General features: G+C 44.5%; 1 protein-coding gene across 1 annotated transcript in view; it reads left to right on the plus strand.

Annotated features, from left to right (window-relative positions):
- Window positions 1–21,541, plus strand: part of ARHGEF4 (Rho guanine nucleotide exchange factor 4) — a 115,472-nt gene that overhangs the window by 47,627 nt on the left and 46,304 nt on the right. The window contains 1 exon segment of the mRNA XM_058031175.1: window positions 12,260–12,399. Within this exon segment, the coding sequence (XP_057887158.1) occupies window positions 12,260–12,399 (140 nt within the window).

Below are 21,541 nucleotides of genomic sequence, written 5' to 3' on the forward strand. Positions count from 1 at the left end.
AGATTTGATTTTACAGAAGCTGAGGAGCAGCAGAGCAGTGTCTCCCCCAGCTGCTTTTGGGGGAATATCTGTGGCTGTTGAGGGGAGGCACAGCAGCCCTGTGCAGGCTGAGCCTTGTCCTGCTGCTGTTTCCCTCCTGTTGGGCTCTCCAGCTCACTCTCCACACCCCTCACTTGTCAAGTGAAACAAATGTTTTTGGTGCTGAGAGCACTGGTCACTGTCACAGCAAGGATGGATGGCTTTCCAGGATGGATGGACATCATCTGGGAATTTTTTTTAGAGGTTGGGGTAGGGTTTTTTTCATATCAGAGGAAGAAATTTATATCTTTTGACAGTAGTCTCCTGAGGGCCTCTTTCCTTTATTGATACTTCAGTGTTGTCCTTTGATGTAATAATCCTGCATTACATAGGCTGTCACTCAGAAATGATGAAGTTGGGCTTTTGGTGCAGGGGAATACCACCAAAGCTGAACACAAAAATAATTATTTGAATTTATGAGACAGACACAGCTATACCTTAACTTAAAGGAAGATGTTTCTGCACAGAACAAGTCATGATGAATATGAAAATTAGCCAGGAGCTTGCTCTTACAGAAATATGATCTAAACTGACAGATTTTGTGTTTACACTTCATCCAGGCCATGTGTCCAGCCAGTTTAAAATACACAGATAGCATCCAATAGCAGTGGCACTGTGGAATTCAATGTTTTAAAATTTGGCTAAACACAGGGAAGATCACATTTGACACACCTGCCCTTGAGTGAAGGGATTATTGTGCTTGTTTCATAAATCCAAACAATTGATAAGGAACTGCAGGTTTGTTAAGCAGGGCAGTGCATTAGAACACCCAGAGATTTGCTCTGAAGGGATGATCCTGTTTTAGCCTGGGTATATTTGCAAACCAGCTCCCACTGGGGTCAGATTTGCAGGGATGGCTTTGCTGCAGCCAGGTCTCCAGGAGAATGTCCCTTTTCTGACCAGTGCTCACACACAGCTGCCTTTGGCTGTGCTTCATTCTTCATCTCCAGCTGGGCATGGAATCCACTTCTAAATTAGTTTCCAAAGCTCCAAAATATTCTGTGTTGCATGCAGTGATCTGGAAGTGGTAATGTGTCATTTGGAATTCACAGTTCAAAATGCATGCTTAGCATCTCAGGCTCACAATTTGCTGAAATGCTGATCTGCCCAACTCTGCTGTTCTGATTTCCTTCTCCAGGCCCTCAGTAAACATCCCAAGTGATGAATTTCACTATGAAAGGCACCCTGGCCAATGTGACCTTGACAGAATGCATTTTTTTTGCTTCTAAAGGGGCTATTAATAATGACTTTGAATGGAATACTTAGTGGATTTCAAGAGGAATAATGTTTTCCTTGGAAGAGTTTTCTTGCTGTAGGGTGAGATTGCATCTGACACATCCAGCCACAGCTCAGACCTGGACATTGTAGAAGAGCTCTGAAATGAGGAACCTTCTCACACCAGTTTCCTAGGAAACTTCATTTTATTGCAAGCAAAGCCTCCTTTTGTTCCTATGATATTAGAAAGTTTATTGAGATGCATCAATCAGTAAGTTCAGCATCTTGAGGATAATTCTTTAAATCTGATTTGCAGTAATCTATCATATCTGCATCCCCAGACTCCCAGGGAACAAGTGCTTCTTCTGGGCAGCCCATAAGAACAAATCAAATGCATAAGGCAGTAGGGCCTGTCCTTGAGTTCTCCAATGCATTTAATAAGAATATCACTGTCCATGTACAGTCATATCATGGATAGTATTTGATTTGATGATTATTTGATATTATTTCAGTGCAGATTCTTTCACTTCCACACGTTTCACTGGCAGGAAGGTGTGGAGTCCCTGGGGAGGAGAGGTGTTGGGGGCTGGCAGGTGTGGGGTGCAGCTGCATCTGCTGTGAAAGGGCAGGAGACCCATCCAGGGCTCCAACCTTCTTCCCTTGGTTTGTACACCTGCTCTTCAGCACAGGTATTGGTGATGAAAACCAGCCAGTTCTGTGCTCTGGCAGCAAAGGTTGTGCTAACAGAAGTGTAAATATGCCATGTCTGAGTGGGTTTGGGTTTCCACCTTGCCCCTGTCCATCAGGTCCCTGAGCTGATGTGGTGCCCTGCTGTTCTGCACCCACCTTCCAGTGGCAATGCTCTTGTGGCTTTTTCTACTCTGCTATAAAAACTGGATTGCATTTGGCCATGTTCAGCATCTGTCCTGTAGCTGGCTCAGAGCTGATCTCCCAAATCTGTTCTAAATAACACCAAAGAATTCCCCTGACTAATTCAGAGCCTGGCTTTGACTCCTTTGTGTAGCAGTGTGTGATTCAAATGAATGCTGCAAAAAGCCTGATCCCTTAGCTATTGTGGCTCTTGTAGTTCAATAATATTAATCCTTGATTTTCTGTTTTCGCCTCAAAAATATTTGGTAGCTTCATCTCAGGGATTTTCTTAGAACTCAGATTAAAATATAAACTGGGACAGAGGGATTTCCTATAGGTAAAGCAGTTTTAGAAGTATTTTTAATGAAAATATTGTATCCCCAGCATGAAACCAGATGAAGACTGGTCATGCAAAATAATGTCAACAAAACAATCTTGCTGCCCCTTGAGACTTATACTTGATAATGCACAAGAGCAATTGACAGTCTTCTCATGGCATTCATTTTTAATTACTTCTGTGGTCCAAGGTCATAGATATAAGCCACTTGTCAGCCTGGATAGCTTCACCAAGATAAAGACTAAATTTATGGCATTTATGCAGAATTCTGGGAAAAACCAAAGGTCACATTTTTCAAATTGAAGTGTTCCAAGTTAGCCTCTTAAACCAGTCCTCAGACACTTGGATAAACAGCCTGCCTTCCCCAAGTGCCAGCAGAGGCTCTTTGTGCCTCAAGCAGCCCCTGCCCAGTGCCTGTGCCACCCACCAGCCCAGGCTGGGCCTTGCAGGCCTCCTCCAGGCTCTGCTGACAGCTTAACCAAAGGGGCCACGTTGCCAAGGCTTTCAATTGCTATGAAAACAATTCTTCATTTTTAATTGTTCAAGTTATAATGTGGATGATGCCACTATAAGAAAGACCTGTGTCTGTTTTGTTCCATACAAAGTTGGCATGACCAAGTGCAACATTTCAGAGACTATTGTGATATGAATTGTTTCACATCCTAGTGGCAATTCTTCACAAATATCATCTTAGCCATCTTTAGTGTTTTTTTTCAGGCCAGTAGTTAAACTTTGTGTGTAGTGGAATTTTCTTGTTTCTGGACTGTGATTAGAACTGAAGAAAATTTTTTGCTTTTTGGCAACAAAATCTTTAGCAAAGACTTAGCTACCAAGCTCTTGGTCTCTTGAGGGTGTGCTTGAATGTAGAGACAGAATAAAAATGCAGAATCTTTGGAAATATGGGTTTCATTTTTTATTTTTGATTGTTTGACAGCAACTTGTGTTCACTTGGAATGTGTGAGGCAGGTCCATCCTTGAGGGAGGAGCGGAGCACAGATGTGAGGAACTGCATGACCTGCACTAGGTGACATTAGTCTGACGGAACTCTGGACTGCAGTTAACATTTGTTTTCTGAGACCTCCAGGAAATAAAAGTCAACCAGAATTTCCTACAGCAGGTCTGTGTTCTTTGCTTTGTTTAATAAAGCACCAGGTACAAGAAAGGAGGCTCTGTGAGAGCCCAGGATGGCTGGGTTTCTAACAGGGCTCTGAGGAAGTTGTTTTAGAGGTGAAGCAAATCATCACTAAATCAATAGAATTAAAGAAGACAAGAGCAGTGTGAGATTTGGGACATAACAGCACTTGCATGAAGAAATCACCAATTAAGTCTTTGGAAAGCAGCTGCAGAGGCAGGAGGGACAACAATTCCTGAGAGAACGGGGAACATTTTCTGTTGGAGGTCTTTATTTGAGGGCTGGTGGTGACTAAAAATATTGTTCTGTCTGAATTGTTTAAGGGTCTTTCATTTGCATTCTGGAAGAGAAAAATAAGGATTAAAACACAGATTTTGAGAATGCTTGAGTATGCACCAGGGCTTTGGTTCAGATGAACTCAGATTAGGTGAAGGCAGAGCAATGAGACTCAGCAGCAGTGAGATAAGTGTGGTTCTGTGTTTGCACATTCCCACAGGCAAGTTTCATACATTTGTGCAAACAAAAGCTGAGAGAAGCCCAAAGGTGATTCCAGGGCTGATTCCACAGTAACCATGCCCTGAAATAGTGGCAAGTTGAGATCATATAGGGGAGTCTGTGGGAATAATCTTTTAAATAAACAGTGTGTCTCGTTCTGCCAGATTGCTGATCCTCCAACTTGTGGGATGTGCTATAAGGTTTTGAAAATCTGGAGCTGATGCTCTTCTAAAAATAAACAGATAAAAACAAATAAATTCCTGGAACCTTATTGACAAAATCTCTTCCAGTCCATTTTTGTCAGGCTTGTCAGCTGTACTAACACTCTTTGATGCTGCTTTACCTCCCCTGTTTGCTGAAGTAGGTGTTGCTCACTGTAAATAACTATTGTTCTGGTTTCCTGACCCATTTGCTTGAATTTCCTCAGTTTTTGTTACACTTCTGGATAAGAATGGGTGGATATGGATGCAGGGATGGAGCATTTTCAGCTTTGCAGGTGAGCTGGTGGCTCACTGAGGACTCTGCTGGTCTGAGCTGCCTCTGGTCATGCTCCAGCAGGAGTGTGCTGCTCCCCAGGCAGCATTTTGGGATGCAGGGCTCTGAAAAAGGGACAGCTTTGGTGCTGCTGGTGGGTGGTGTTCACATCAAGGGAGAGCAGTTTGGTCTGATTTTTACTCAAATGTAGCAGGCACAGGGCTAAGCAGCAGAGTGGAATGGACAGGTGAGAATTCCTCATAAGTCTGGAGTGTCGGTGCTAGTTACTTGTTAGAAAAGAGAAAAGCAATCATTTCAGTCTTCACAGAGGAAAGGTTCAAAACATGATGGTAGATTGTTTCACCTAGTCACACACACATCCAAACTGCTTTAAACTGCAGCCACTTCAATGAATAAAAGTCATTTTTGGGGCAGTAAATGACATGCCAGGTATTTATTCCAGCCTGCACACCCTGCCAGGGATATGGTAAAGAGTGTGCCTGGATAAGGATTTGTCTGCTAGCTTTGATTGCTGCCATTGCCTTCATGCTTAGATTGTGATAGGGCTTAAAGGACTGAACTGAAATTGGCCCTGTTGTGTTCAGGGCTGTCCAGACATAAAGTAAACAGCATTTGCAGAGATGTTCATCTGCAAAACCAGAGCAAACAGTCACTGGATGAGTAATCAGACCTGAGCAAACAAACAACAAATACATGGAGGAGGAGGACGTGCCTGCTTTTTTCCAAGTCAGTAGCTGTGATGGGAACAAGGCCAGTGAATTAATAGTTTGTGTGCAGTACAACAGAGGCACTTTTCAACAAAGGATCAGGCTTTGGATGAAGAAAGTACATTTATGTGATTTCCTACCTGTTTTCCCCACTGTGTCCACTCCTCCTCAAAGCTGGTTAAATCTCTGCCCCTCTCCCAGCTGTGCCATCACCCAGGAGGGGCTGGGGGCAGCTCTGTGCCCTGTGTGTGCCCTGTGCGTGCCAGGGCAGAGTGGGCCAAGCTGCACGTGCTGATGTGGGAGTCAGAGCTGCAGAGCCATCCATAATCCACCTCTCTCTTGCCCATAATTATCTCTGCTACCCGAGAGAGCTGAGAACTCCCTTAAGCCTCCCTGCAAGTCATTTAGATTCTAATTGGGATTTAAAAACTCCTGAAACCTGAGTGGGTGGCTCAGTGCATTATTGCTGATGAATGGTACCCTGGGTGATGTGCCCAGCAGACCCACACAGGATCTGTGCTTGGTTTCCCACTGAAGAGCTGTCCTTTTTTTCTTTTTCAAGCACAGATTTGCTCTTTACCTCAGCTAATTAGGAACTGGCTTCATTCACAAAAGAAATTCTGTTTGTGGCACTATACCAAAATGTTAATTCAATTTTGTTATGTTGAATCCTTTATCTTCTTAATGTTTCTTTAAAATGGAGGAGATGAAGCTTGCTTAATTAAATATTTTCTGTCTTTCCTTCCCAGTCTGTGATTTCTCCTTCAAAGACTGCCTTAGCATGGTTTTGTAACCTACTCAGAAATGTCATCCTAATGACCTCAGCCCTCTAGGCTTGGTTTTGAAGGACCAGAAATCCTGGTGATTTTCTGGTTTGTTTTGGTGTTTTGTTTTATTTAGGTTTTTTCTCCTCATGAAGCTCATCCTAACTGGTCATTGTTCCCTTGGTGCTAATTCCCTGCCTGACCTCCCTCTCCCCGTTAAACTGGCCCACAAGCCTGAGCAGAATGCTGAGGGAGGGTCCCTGAGCACAGTGGGAGCTGCAGAATTGCAGAATTGCACTGCTGGGGCAGGGCTGGGGTGACATCACTGATGGATTTCACCGTGGCAGCTGCAGAGGGACCTCTGGAGCAGCATCTGATAAATGAAGCACATAATGGAGAGCAGGACTGGTGGGGGCTGCAGCTCTATTTCCAAGGAGAAATGGCTTCAGCAACCCCAAATGATGAAGAGGAGCTAGAGGGGCTCCTCTCACCTGGGCCATGGAGTCTGGGTGTGGTTCCCAGCCCCATGCTTCCCTTGTTTATCATCTTCAATCTCTTGAAGTGCTTCCTGCACAGCTGCACTGAGCTTTCCTGTGGGCTGCACACAACCACAGCAATCTCTGCTCACTGAGGCAGAGGGGATGATGTTGTTAGCTCTGAATTAATTTGCTCTGTGAGTGTAAATCAGCCTCCTACTGTTGTTTTGGTGGATTATTTTAAATGTAAATGCTGCAGAGACAAATGAAATGGGTGGATGTGGAAAAAGCACACTTGAAAGAGAGAATTCAAATACAGGAAAAATTGTTCTCTTTGTCAATATAATGTGCTTTTAATAAACTATGGATGCTCTTGGCTTTCCAAGCTGTCTGTAATCATCATGGATTCCTGTCCCAGCCTTGCCCCTAAAAGCTGCAGACTGTAAGTCAAGTGAAAACAGATAACCAACATTTTGGGAAAGTGCCTGCAGCCCATTTTCCTTCAGTCCTGGGTCATTGTTCAGGCTTGTGACCCAGACACACGTCTGGAGCTCCTTGCCACTGGGGAGCTGCTGGGGCTTGTTCCAGCTGAGACATGAACCCCTGTGAGCTGGAGAGAGCTCTGGCAAGAGGCTGTGCTAGATTTGGGACTGTAGTGTCCAACTCCTCCAAGGAAACCATTCTAGAAATTTATTCTGTGAGAATAGTTTTCCACTGAGAAGGTGGGACTATATTCCTTTAGTTTTATTTTTTTATGGGGGTAGGTGTGTATAGTCTTTCAGGTGTTACTTTGATTTGGAGTTTTGTTTGAGGTTATTATTTTTTTGATTGTTTGACAGCAGCTTGTGTTCACTAACTGCTGGCACATGGAATGTGTGAGGCAGGTCCATCCTTTGAGAGAGGAGCAGGGCACAGATGTGTGAACTGGTGACATTGGTCTCAGCTGATCTCTGCACTGCAGCTAACATTTGTTTTCTGAGACCTCCAGTAGATCATCTAATTCCAACTTCATCTTCCCACCAGTTTGATGAACAACACAAAACCTTTTCCTTGTTTTCCCCTCCCTGCCATCGCTGTTGGTGGTGAAGGTCAAGGCTGTCCCAGTGCAGCCCCGCTGGTTTGTCCTGCAGTGTCACCTGGGGATTGTGCAAACCCCCCATGCAGGCAGCTGCCCTCCAATGACCCAATTTACCTCTGAGCAGGATGGAGGGTGGCAGTGGATTGTTCAGCTGTGGCTTGTCCCTCCCTCTGGGCTCTGAGTGCTCTTCCCTGTGAAGCACAGGGCTGGAAACAGCTCCAGAGGTGCCGTGGGGAGCTCTGGAACAGTGTGCCAGTACCTCTGGAGCTGCTTGGCATCACCTTTCAGCAAGGCAGGGGCACAAGCAGGGCCCGGGCAGGACCTTCCCACTGCTGCCTGCTTCCAGCTGCATTCCAAACCCTATGGGGAGGTGTGAGCAGGGTGAGCCTGCCCCTGCACCATCTGCCCGAGCTTCACTTGGTTTGAACAGAACCCTTCCCTTTTGTCATCCCTGAAAGCAGCCCAAGGCAGCCCCTGTGCCACTCCCTGGTTCCAGTGACATCCTTTGAATGAGTTTTAAAGCTTCACATCCTCAAGATAATTCTTCATGGAGTCAGGTTTTTGACACTTTATCTGTGTGGATGCATTAAAAAGAGTTTGTGTGGCATTCTTTTGTGAGCTGCTCTTGCTAGCATTATCCATCTGCTTTTGTACTGGAATGACAGAAATCCAAGCTTGGGCTAGGACTAACAGCAGCAGGGAACAGTTTTAGTTCTTGCACATATTGGCTGTAGTACTAAATGTTGGTTACTCCCCCTCCCTCTAATCCTGTGTGTGGGATTTGTTGCCATATTTAGTGACATTTATCAGGACAGAGGTACAAATATGAAGAAATCTGCTTGAGTTAATTGAAGCTTGGCTGTACTTTCTGACAGAACACTGTTCCTTGGTGTGGCCTGACTGGCAGGCAGGGCCAGGGCAGGTCAGTGCTCCAGAGGCCAGGCACGGCTGTGCCACTGAGCTTCAGTGTCACACATGAGCACCTGGGGCTGGCAGGAATGCAGCACCTGAGTTATCCCTGTGCAGGTTCACAGTGCCACGATAGGCTGCTCCAGCAATCTCTGCTAACTTGTCTGCTAAGATTTTTGTATAGTGCTTGCCTCTTTTCTACTTGACCTAGTTTGTGCTTTGCACATTAAGTCAGTTCCTACACTAAAAGCCTTCACTCTCCTACTTCCTTGATGGCTTTCTAGTGCATTGGGTCACCATTCCAGACTACTATTTTATTTATTTGTGGTCATGTCTTTCATCTAACCTGCTTCAGAGCAAACCCTTATTTTTCATGAATTTAATTCTTCCCTGCAGCATTAGTTTGGAAAGATGTGCAATGGCTATCCTGGGCCATTCTTCCCCAAGGATTGAGAACTTTCTCATGCCTGTGAAGTATAATTTTGGTGCAATATGTCTTTTTTTTTTTGCCAGCAAAACTAATCCCAAATGCAGTAGCAGGTCTTGAGACAGCAGAGAATTGATGAGCTTGGTAAGATCAGAGAGGAAAACCAGATCTCTGGTAAAAGCAAGCACAGCTTTCAAGGCACTTAGCAGAGGTATAGAGCATTTTAAGTAACACAGATAAATACCTCCCTGGAGCTTTTGCTTTTTCATCTAAGCACAGATCAGAGAACAAATAGGAAAATGTGGGGGCAAAAAACAAAAGCCTTAAAGATGCCAATAAACATTTTTCAAGCTGAAGGTTACTTTCAGCAGTGAAAATAGCAGAAGATGTGTAAGGGCAAAGCAATGAAGCTGTGTGTAAAATAAGGGAAAAGAATGAGATCAGAGGGCTGCAGAAGAGTTTTGAATTAAGTGACTGCTAACTTGTTTCTTATAAATGATTTATTTTTATTTGTTCTTGAAAAACATTTTAAATTTGTTTCTGTGCTACACTAACACACTGGAAATTGTTCATTACTATCAAAGGTTTTTCAGTGTGCGAGCAAAAAGTGATACCTTTAATGCCCTTGAATTTAGTTTTAAAAGTTCCAGTAACTCTGCATGAAATTATAATTTCAGTGGTATTCCAGCTGATTTTGAGTTTTATATTAATGGACTAGGTCTTAACCCCAGAATTGCTTTATATGCAATCTATACTAGTGGCACACATTCAGTGCAGAATTTCTGGATAATGAACATGTGAGGTGTCAGAGCAAAGCTAGGGGAATGCTTGATTTTTGTGTGAAATGTCACTTAAAGTTGAATGCTTGGGTAGTTCCATACTTGCTCAGGAAATTCTGCTTTAATCAAAAGCTCATCTGCACCTCTGTGTCCTGAATTGCCATCAATACCAAGTGCAGTCCCAGCTTCAGACAACCTTTGCTGTGTTGTGCCAATTTATTGAATTCGAAGCATAAACAAGCAAGTATTTAGTTTAAAAATAGCTCATCCTCATCATTTTGATGTCAGGTCACTGCATTGAACTGAGAGGTGCTACACTGAATTCCCACCTCCCTGTAAATAGCAGAGATCAGGTGGTGCAGCCTTAGCAAACCATCCCAGGTACTGAGAGTGTGCATGGGGACAAACTCTGCAGGCCTGGCTGGAGCTTTGTCAGCATTTTATTCAGTGCTAATGTGGTGCAGCTTTGGTTCCAGGTAATTAATAAGCTAATAAATCCTGGGGTGCTTTTTTTGACCCAATGGCACAATTATGTGCATAAGATGCACTTGCATTATGAAGGGAAAGGAGGGCTCAAGACCAGCTTTGTGAGTCTCTCCCTATTAAATCTCTACAAGGTCAAGCTCTAAAGATTTTTTCACCTGTTCTGCAAAAATTTGGAGGCTCACATGATGTAACCGGCACAGCCAAGACTGTGCTGATAGCAATGTCCGTGTTTTCATTCAGTTTTACTCCTGTAGCCATGTCAAGTCCATTTACTGAAATGACAGTTTCTAGAATATTCTGTTGTTCTCTGCAGCATGCCTGTGTAGGTGCTCCATGCACAGGAATCTTTGTCAAGCCCACTGCTTTGTCATGGAAACTGTTGCCCTGGCAGTTGCTAATCCAGAGGAATATGTCAGCAAGTGGTTTCTGTAATCACTGTCATTTTCCACAGGTTTCAGAACAGAAGGTTCATGTTCAGCAGCCAGTGCAGGAATGGGATGAATGTCACACATGGCACTGCAGGGTGTTTGCTAATACCTTAAAGAGACTTTAGGACAAAGATCCTGCCCATGAAACAGATGCAGTGACACTTTCTTCTGTGCTAGGAGTATAAATGTCACATTTTTATTTCTCTCAGGCTCGAGAGTTCAGTGTTTGCTGTAGCTGCAGACTGTGAGCCCTCCGTTTTGGGGGGCTGTGCTGAGCAGAATGGCCTTCCTGTGGTAATAATGGATCATTCTGGAGCAAACACCCTTTTAGGCATCAGAAATGATTCTCAAATAAGTGTGTGGGCAGAGATGAAGGTGAAGATTTTTCCCAAAGGTTGAGGGCTCCTTTGGCCAGATAGGATTTGGTAAATCATAACCCTCAAGGCATGAAGTGGCAGGCATGAGCTCTTGTTACCTGGTCCAGTTTCCAGCCAGTCCTAATAAAATCACACTTGTGCCATCATTGCCTGTGCCTTTTTTCAGACCTTGTTTTGCTATTCTTGCTTGGTCTTTGCTTTGCAACATACAGCAGTTGTTGAATTTTTTTTAAATCATATTTTCCAGTCTAGAAAAAGACACAATCATTTATGGGGGTTAAACATGGGTGGAGAAAAATTCTCTGAAGAACAGGCATGCATGAGGGTGGAATTCTGACCCAAATTTCCTCTAGTTTCCTTGTCTTTTTCCCCTTTATGCTGCATTATGGTGCCCCTTGCCCCAGTGAGCTGCCATCCTGTTCCAGTGCTACTGAGGCAGCACTGAATTTTTTTTTTAAGTTTTAAGGTTTAAAGTTATTTTTATATTTTGATTTATATTGATGGATAAATGATTTTTGTGTGTTTTACATGGGTAATTATTTTAATATTATGAGTTAATAATGTAAGTTTTTCAATTATATTGGTTATTGTGACAATGTTCACAGGGCTCTTAGGATGAGGGAAGAGACAAGGATCTGACTCCATGTTTCAAAAGGCTGATTTATTATTTTATGATATATATTATATTAAAACTATACTAAAGAATAGAAGAAAGGATTTCCTCAGAAGGCTGGCTAAGAATAGAATAGGAAAGAATGAATAACAAAGGTTTGTGGCTCAGCTCTCTGTCTGAGCCAGCTGACTGTGATTGGCCATTAATTAGAAACAACCACACCAGACCAATCCCAGATGCACCTGTTGCATTCCACAGCAGCAGATAATCATTGTTTACATTTTGTTCCTGAGGCCTCCCAGCTTCTCAGGAGGAAAAATCCTAAGGAAAGGATTTTTCATAAAAGATATCTGTAACAGGTTATTTTTAATGTTTGATGGAACAATAGCTTACATTTTGTTTTTGTAAATGAAAAATATTTTTTGTGGTAATTGAAGACAAATAGAATTAAATGTAGATGAAATTTTAGAAGTCTTATATTAAAAAAAAAAAAGGTTTTATATATAGAGTGACATGGAGAAATATATTTTATTATTGATTTTTTTTTTTTGAACGCTGTGCTGTGTGCCAACCTGTGCATTTTGCTGTTGCAGTGATCACTGACGGAGGCCTGGACAAGACAGCCCTGACGGACGATGTGGGCAGCGAGGAGGATCTGTACGAGGATTTCCGCAGCTCCGCCCACCGCTACGGCCACCCCGGGGGCGGCGGCGAGCAGCTGGCCATCAACGAGGTGGGTGGGTGTGCTCCTGGCCTGGAGCAGGGGCTGCTGGCCTGGGAACATGGCCAGGTGATGGAGCTGGGAACATGGCCAGGATGATGGAGCTGGGACTGGGAACATGGCCAGGGTGATGGAGCTGGGAACATGGCCAGGGTGATGGAGCTGGCCTGTGAACATGGCCAGGATGATGGAGCTGGGAACATGGCCAGGGTGATGGAGCTGGCCTGGGAACATGGCCAGGATGATGGAGCTGGGAACATGGCCAGGGTGATGGAGCTGGCCTGGGAACATGGCCAGGATGATGGAGCTGGGAACATGGCCAGGGTGATGGAGCTGGCCTGGGAACATGGCCAGGGTGATGGAGCTGGGAACATGGCCAGGGTGATGGAGCTGGGACTGGGAACATGGCCAGGATGATGGAGCTGACCTCGGACCATGGGCAGGCTGATGGGTCTGGGAACATGGCCAGGGTGATGGAGCTGGCCTGGGAACATGGCCAGGCTGATGGGTCTGGGTCTGGGAACATGGCCAGGGTGATGGAGCTGGCCTGGGAACATGGGCAGGGTGATGGAGCTGACCTCGGACCATGGGCAGGCTGATGGATCTGGGTCTGGGAACATGGCCAGGCTGATGGGTCTGGGTCTGGGAACATGGCCAGGGTGATGGAGCTGGCCTGGGAACATGGGCAGGGTGATGGAGCTGACCTCGGACCATGGGCAGGCTGAGGGGTCTGGAACCATGGCCAGGATGATGGGTCTGACCCTGGGACCGTGGCCAGGATGATGGTGCTGGAACCATAGCCAGGCTGATGGATCTGACACTGGAACCATGGGCAGGCTGATGGGTCTGGAACCATGGCTAAGCTGCTGAGTCTGCTTCTGGAACCATAGCCAGGCTGATGGGTCTGGTTCTGGGACCATGGCCAAGCTGATGTGTCTGGGTCTGGAACCACAGCCAGGCTCCTGGTTCTGGTTCTGGGAGCACAGCCAAGCTGCTGGTTCTGGAACCACAGCCAATCTGCTGGGTCTGCTTCTGCTTCTGGGACCACAGCCAGGCTGCTGGGTCTGGTTCTGGTAATCGCAGTCAGGCTGCTGGTTCTGATTCTAGAACCACAGCCAAGTTGCTGGTTCTGGTTCTGGAACCACAGCCAGGCTGCTGGGTCTGGTTCTGGTGGTGTAATCACAGCCAAGCTGCTGGTTATGGTTCTGGTAGCCACAGCCAAGCTTGTGGCCCTGGGACCATGGCCAGGCTGCTGGTTCTGGTCTTGTAACCACAGCCAGGCTGCTGGGTCTGGTCCTGGTAACCACAGCCAGGATGCTGGGTCTGGTTCTGGAACCACAGCCAAGCTGGTCATGGCACAGCAGATGGGACTTTAAATGTCATTTATTGTGGGCACCGTTTGCAGCCTGGTGACAAAGGGGCTGCTGCCTTGTCCCCAAGGCAATGCAGAGCCACAGGGCCTCTCCTCTTGGGTGTTGTTGATTGAGAAGTTTAAAAACACTAATGAACTTGTTAAAAACATTAATGAACATTTGGAGTGTGTTGTGCTGATGGCATAATGGAAATGTTGAAAAAAATCCCTGGTCTACCTGTTTCTTTTTCATAGATAAGGAGGGTGCAAAGTTTGCTACAGGTTTGGTCTTTGCTGTTTCTTCCTGCTCCCCAGGATATTCACTCTGGGGATGTGAAAGACCTGTCTATTGAAATAAATCACACAGGACTCCATTTTCTTCATGCTGGAAAAAGCCCATTCTTTATTCACATATTTACTCCTTTTTATACAGTGTTACAGACCTTGTGTGTGACTCCAATTGGTTATTAGTTTTCTTGTTTATTACTTTATTGGTTAGTAAAAGGTATTTTACTTGTCCATCAAATCTCTCTACTCTTAAATACTTTACATGTTTTCTTCACTGGTTCTCATGGAATAGATTTAATGTTTCTGTAGGTGCTGGTTGTTTTTCACCTAGGAATAGATTATGTTAAGGAACTGCTCACACCAGGATTGTTCTCACATGGGAATTTGTAAAGTGCTAGCTTTGCTTAGAAGAAATGACAGGCTAGCTATCCATTTAACAGAGCAGGCCTGATTTTGTGAGGCCCTTCTTTTATAATTTTTCTACCTTACTGCAACACCTGTCTTTTAGCTATTTTCTTTTATAGTGCTGATCCTGATTGACATCAGCAGTTTAAAAACGTGCTACTTGGTCTAAGCAATGCCATGAGCTAACACTAACAGATCTAAGATGTTTTTCCTGTAAAAGTACTATTTTTTATCTTGTGCATTATAGCTGGCATCCTGCTACACACAGAATGCTTTTGCTGTGAGGTGAACATGAGAGTGGAGCATGTTCACCACATGAGTGATCTCTTGAACTCCTACACCTTTTTCTCTCTTTCCTCTGTTCGTGTGTATTCCTACATGTGACCTTCCCAAGATGAGAAGGCAGGGATGAAAGAAGTGTTATATTTTCTTGTGCAATACCTTCTCTAACTGAAACTGCGTGGCTCTCAGTGGGTGTGTTTGATACACCCACTGATGGTGTTCCTGGGGTCTGACAAAGCTCCAGAAAGCTGCACAGTGAGGGTAACAGCTTTTCTTCAAAAACAACAGCAGCAAATGCTCTTCCAGCAGTTCTCCCTCTGCTCAGAATCCCCACCTACAGCCCTGGGTGCCAGGGCTGAGGAAGGGAGTTGCTTTATTTTCTTTCCCTATTGCTTACATCCAGGGGTTATCAAACCATGGCCAGAGCTTTTTAATTTAAACTCAGCGGTCTTGGGCTGTTGTCACTGGCAAGAAAACATGAGCAGAACACCAGAAAATCTTGAGTTGTGTTCTTCCATGTTTACCTGGTGTGTTTATGAGAGTCCCAGGCACCACAGGGGTCAGACCCAAAGCATGCACTGACTCTGTGGGAGGAGGATTCTGCTTCTCTCCCACTCAGGTGCTTGCATCAAATAGGATATGCTCTGTCCCTTCCCTTCCCTTCCCTTCCCTTCCCTTCCCTTCCCTTCCCTTCCCTTCCCTTCCCTTCCCTTCCCTTCCCTTCCCTTCCCTTCCCTTCCCTTCCCTTCCCTTCCCTTCCCTTCCCTTCCCTTCCCTTCCCTTCCCTTCCCTTCCCTTCCCTTCCCTTCCCTTCCCTTCCCTTCCCTTCCCTTCCCTTCCCTTCCCTTCCCTTCCCTTCCCTTCCCTTCCCTTCCCTTCCCTTCGCCTTCCCTTCCCTTCCCTTCGCCTTCCCTTCCCTTCCCTTCCCTTCCCTTTAGAAGTTTTTTAAATCAGGAAAAAAACAAATTTGCCAGCAGGTCACACCATTGTGCATGTGGTGGGTGTTTCTTTATTCATTACTATTGAGAACAACTGCTTTTCTTTCATTTCTTAAAAGTTCCTTTTATTAGAGTAAAATCCCCTCACTTGTAATGAGGAAAGCAAATGGTTGTGTCCAAAGCAGGTGTAATTTGTATAATCTCTGAAGTGTATGTGGGGTTTTGTTGGCCAGTTGACTTGAAAGAGGAAAGATTATTTTTGGCTTGTTCCCTAGAATCTTGCCTGTTCGGGAGCCAACAAAACTGTAAGAACAAGCAGTTCATTATTTACTTTGTCAACCAGTTCCTAGCAGTAATTAATCCATCACTTGGTTCCAGTGAGCCTCAGCAAAGCTTCCCAGAACAAGACATTACATCAAAGCACAAAATCTCTGCAGTGAAACACTCAGTCAGTGAGGTGGGAATTCCAAAGCAGCAGACATCCAAAGTGTTGGAATTGAAATATCTCAAATAGCTGGTAGTTGGACAGTTTATCCTCATCTTCCCTGCTGCACCAAAGGGTGGCTATTGATCAGCCCTGAGTGTTTTCCATAGTGCTAGGAGTGATGAGTGATGTAGGGTGAAGATTTCAGTGTTCACTCATTCAGTCACATTTTGTGAGTAGTCTCAGCTTTGTTTTATTGTATTCCAAGCTGCATTTTATTGGTTGTGGATAAGGAAACTATGGTAACCACATTATTCTTAGCCTTCTTGGAAGAAACAGCTTTCAAATAAACAGAGAAGGCTGAAATACATTTTCAAGGCTGTTGGCAGACCAAGTGTTGCATTAAAGAACAAAACACCCAACCACTGAGTTTTAGTTCATTTTGCATCAAGAGAAAATGATTATGAAATAAAAAAGAAACCTTTCATAAAACTAGAATAATTTCTTGGCAAGAACACTAGAGGGATGAAAGAAAGCTGGGAAGGTTGTATAGAGCCCACCTAAGAAGATCAGCATGAGAGTGTGTAAGAGCCAAAAAAAATCAATCAAAAAGTAATAATAAGGGTTTGGGATGAGAAAAGAGGCAGGGGAAGTAATTTTCTTGGGGCGTCTGTTTGACATTCTTTCAAATGCTTTTGTGATGCTCAGGAAAAGAGACTTTTGTGTTTAGATTTTACTTGGTAGAGTTTACTTTGTGTTTGCTCCAGCTAAAGACCCTGTCCTTGTATTTTATTGCATCCAGAATATCACTGGCTGAAAATGCAGCAAGAGAAAAATCTGTACTGCAAATGCATTGTGATTGTGTCCTTCCAGTTCTCCAGAAATGTTATGTACAGCACAGACCCAGCTCCAAGCTTCATTCAGTGTGTTAGATGCAGTGTGAAATGGAGAGCAGGAGGGATTGGGCACATACAAACCTGGCTCTGGAGTGACCATGGATGAGAAGCTGTCTCGTTTTCCCCACTAAGTAATTGGCCTGGGTGAGGAAGCTTGGACCTCTTTGCTTGGTAACATCAGAGGGGTCCTGAGGGTTTGTTGTGTCCTGCTGTGGGAAGGGCCTGTCACCATCATATTTTCTGAAAAATCCTCTTTGCCCAGGATTCTTCTCCTGGGAAGCTGAGAGGCTTCAGAGAAAAAGGAAAACAATATTATCTCATTTGCTTCTCCTGTGTTTTGCCGCTTTGGAATGTGGTTTGGAGACTGTTTATCCAACATATGAATTATTTTGACTTAATGACCTATCAGGGTCAGGCTGTGACAGAATCTGAAGAGAGAGGCATGAGTCTTTCATTATTATCCTTTAGCCTTCTGTAAGTAACCTTTCTCTATTCTTTAGTATAGTTTTAGTATAGCATTCTTTAATATAATATCATAAAATAATAAATTACCCTTCTAAGAACATGGAGTCAGATTCTCAATTTCCTCCTCCATCTGGGGACCCTGAAAACACCACCGGGCCCATGCAGGTCCTGCTCTGCAAGAAATGCAGCTGCAGTTCAGCATGGCCCTTGCAGCCCTCCATGAACAGCACCGTGCCCATCTTGTGAAAGCAAAGCTCTGAGTGTTCAGAAAATAACAGCAAACTCCCAATTTTTTCCTTATCTCTTATGGCTCTGTGCCTGATAAGTTTGGAATTTGGTATGTGGAAAGGCACAATTCATTGCTTCAGCAGGCCAGGATTTTATCTAAGACACGTAGCCACTGCTGCCCTGTGCTTTAAAGTGGCAATATCACAGTGTCCTACAGATGTTTGAGCTAACCCGTGGTTGCTGACAAGATACAATTAAGCTAATTGGCTCCATCATATATGTTTCTGATTTAACAAAGTAATTAGTCCAGAAATGTGTTCACAGTGGCACAAACAAAGCAGCTGCCATGCACCCAGGGCACAGGCACTGTGGCAGTACTCTCCATCTTACTGAGTGTCTCAAACATTGCTCTGGTGCTGGGCTCTTTGATCTGTGCTGTGCATCTCTCAGACCAGCCAATTTTAAACAAGACAGGCTTATGAACTGTTGGGGCTTTTTAAAGGAAAAAACCAAAACAAAACAGCAAAACCAAATCAAACCCCTAAACTCATAAAATGTTAATGCAGATGAAATCAGAACAACTGATTTTTATTTTGTTAAACATGAATAATATCCTTCATAGCCTTTTTCACTGCGTTTATCTTCATTCTAATTAATAGAAATCTCTTGTGTACTATATGAAGGCAAATTTCATAAGACAAAAACCTTTTAAAATAGTGCCACAAAATATTGCCATTCCTTTTCTTTAAAAGAGTGTAGAATAGATTGCAAAATCTGTGGTCACCATGGATTTCCAGACTGAAAACAGAATGACTGATCATATGGAAGCAATATATAACATTCTTGTGTAATCTAGGAGAAGAGATTTGTTATCACTTTTGTATCTTAATATGAGTATATTGCTAAAGCAAACAGAAGCTAGTTAACAAACACCTGCCAGCACCCACTGAGTTGTTTTTGGGGTTTTTTCCCTTTTGGAGGACCCAATTCCTGCTTTTGTGTCCCATGTATTCCTGCAGCCAAGTTGACAGCTGTGCTCCAGAAGCAGCAGATATGATTTATTTGCAGGATACAGTATAAAGCTCAGTGCTGTCAAGGACAAGAAATAATGTTCCCCTGAGGATATAAATCTTTACTGCATCCTGGTTTTTGGTCCCAAGTGCTTGTGTAACTTTGTGTAGGGCTTAAATGTGAGTGTTCAGAGTATGGAGTCAGAATTATAACTTCTTTTACTGCCTGGTGGATTTAGTTTTTAGAGCTTTCTGGTCTGAAGACTCTGAAGGTTGTTTCAGAGGGCTTTTTGCAATGGATTTAAAGGAAATCAGTATATTCAAATGCTCTATGCAATTATGTCTCATCAAACACCAGGATCAGTAGCTAAGTGCTCCCAGGGGTTTCCAGAGCCATATTTTTGCCTTCTACCATGGGCAGCTGGGGCTGCTCTGAGCCATTTTCTCAGTCCTCCTCAGCACTGGGGCTTGGGCATTCCCTGAGCAAGGGATCCTCCCTCAGAGGCTGAAGATGCAGAGAATGTGATGGAAGCCCGTGGAGCTCACTCAGCACTGAGGAAAGGCTGTCTTGAGAGTGAATGTCGGGGTTTTTGGGAAGGTGGGAGAAATGGGATGTGCTTTCACACCTGCAGTCATGCAGTGAGCCCTTATCCACCCAAATGCTTGTTCTCAGCTGTGGGAGGTGAGGGCAGGTAGCTCCCCTACCACGGGGCTGGTGCAGAGACTCCACAGGAGTTCAATCCACATGGAAGCATTTCTAGAAAATATTTGGCTTTTTTGCTGGACCATGCTTTCTCTGAACACCCCAATTAATCTGATACACATTAGGAACAAATAAAAAACCTCCAGGCTTAGCTTGGTTTTTGAGTAAGAGTAATGAAGGGCTGTTAGAGTTCTAACCCCCAAACCAAAACTTTGTGGTGTGACAGTGCTGCAGGTGTGTGGTATTTTTGGGGTCCCTCGTCGTGGGGAGGATAGAGTGAATCTGACTCCATGTTCTCAGAAGGCTAATTTATTATTTTACGATATTACATTATATTAAAGTATGCTATACTAAAACTATACTAAAGAATACAGAAAGGATACAGACAGAAGGCTAAAAAATAATAATGAATCTTGAGACTCCTTCCAGAGTCTGACACAGCTTGGCTGTGATTGATCATTAAGTTAAAACAATTCACATGAAACCAATCAAACAACCACCTGTTGGATAAACAATCTCCAAACCACATTCCAAAGCAGCAAAACACAGTGGAAGCAAATAAGATAATTATCGTTTTCATTTTTCTCTGAGGCTTCTCAGGAGAAGAAATCCTGGCAAGGGGATTTTTCAGAAAACATGACAGTGACACAGGTGCAGTAGGGAATGTACCTCTTTCTCCAGCAGCACTGACACAGCCAGAGCACACAGCCTCAAGCTGTGCCAAGGGAAATACAGGTTGGATAGTGGGAAAGTTTTTCATGGAAAGAGTGATAAAGTTGTGGAATGGCTGCCCAGGGAGGTGGTGCAGTCCCCATCCCTGGGTGTGTTTAACACAGCCTGGATGTGGCACTGGGTGCCAGGGCTGAGTTGAGCTGTTGGGGCTGGGTTGGACTCCATGATCCTGAAGGTCTCTCCCAACCTGGTCATTCTGTGAATTCTGTGAGTGGGTTATGGGCTCAGTCTCAGGGAATCTGACTCCCTCCAGGAGCTGAGCTGGAGCAGCAGATCAGGAGAGGCAGCCCTGGCTTTCAGCGCCTTGTGGGCACGGGTGTGCCCCACATGCACACACACGTGTTTGAAGAGTGGGAGGGGCTGCCCAAACTTTCATCCCCAGCTGTAAAACAGAGCTAAATACATCACTCAGAGGAGATAACTGGAGACAGTGCGGTGGCTTTGGAGCTCTCACATCAGCCCTGCCAGCTATGAGATTGCAAAGACTAACAACTTCTGTTAACACTTGTTAATGATCTCTTGTGAGTATTAGGGGACTCCATAAAACGTCTGGGTTTTGTCTGCATTGAATGTGTTCCCAGTTACTGGGGTGGGAAGAGGGGCTTGGCTCCACAAATAGTATTCTCTTTGGAGAAAAAATGATCCAAGAATGTTTTAACTCCTGAAGTAACTTGTGCCAAATCTCCTCAAAGACTCTCTGTATTTTATCCAGTGTGTCCATGGGTTCCCAGAGCTCTCTCTGATTCTCCCCACCACTCAAAGACAACATGTTGTGTTTACAAGAGGTCTCTTTACCCTGAAGATAAATGCTTTGGCATCCCATTAAAAGGGCTCCTTTAACCTGTGGCCCTGTGTCCTGTAGGGATAAGGGCTGTGTTGCAGGAGGCCTTGGCTTCCTGCCTGCCACTTTCAGCTCCTGAGGGCCATTTCTGTCAGTGCCACTGAGCTCCTCAATCCTCCCATGGGCCAAGGCAGGCTCTCACCCCTCGAGGTCCCCATGGCTCTGCCTGCTGAGGCTCTCACCTGCAGCTCAGGCTCTGTGCCATGAGGCCCAGGAAACGTGCAGGTGAAGGGGAGTGATTTCACCATCCATGTGTGAAGTGGAAACCTTTCCAACCTGCTCTCTCTCTGATACAAAGAAGGAATTTGCCCTGTCCTCAGGAGCTCCTTGATTGGCTTTCAGGGATCTTGGCTTGGTACCTAACTCTCCTGTGCTGTTTTATGGGAGGAAGGGCATTAGAAGCACTGTGATATTTGCAGCCCCACAAAGATTTTAGTTCAGAAATGTAATAAACTGCTGTTACCACTGCTTGAAATGGGAGCCTGACAGTGTGCAAAGACAAGTCTGTTTTGTAGAATCTTGGTGTTACAATTTGATCTGCCAATGTCTTTATTTTAAAAAATAGCTTTAGGGATGTCCATAACCCAGTTT

Source organism: Melospiza georgiana, chromosome 10 (assembly GCF_028018845.1).
Source record: "Melospiza georgiana isolate bMelGeo1 chromosome 10, bMelGeo1.pri, whole genome shotgun sequence".
In the NCBI taxonomy this organism is placed as follows: Eukaryota; Metazoa; Chordata; class Aves; order Passeriformes; family Passerellidae; genus Melospiza; species Melospiza georgiana.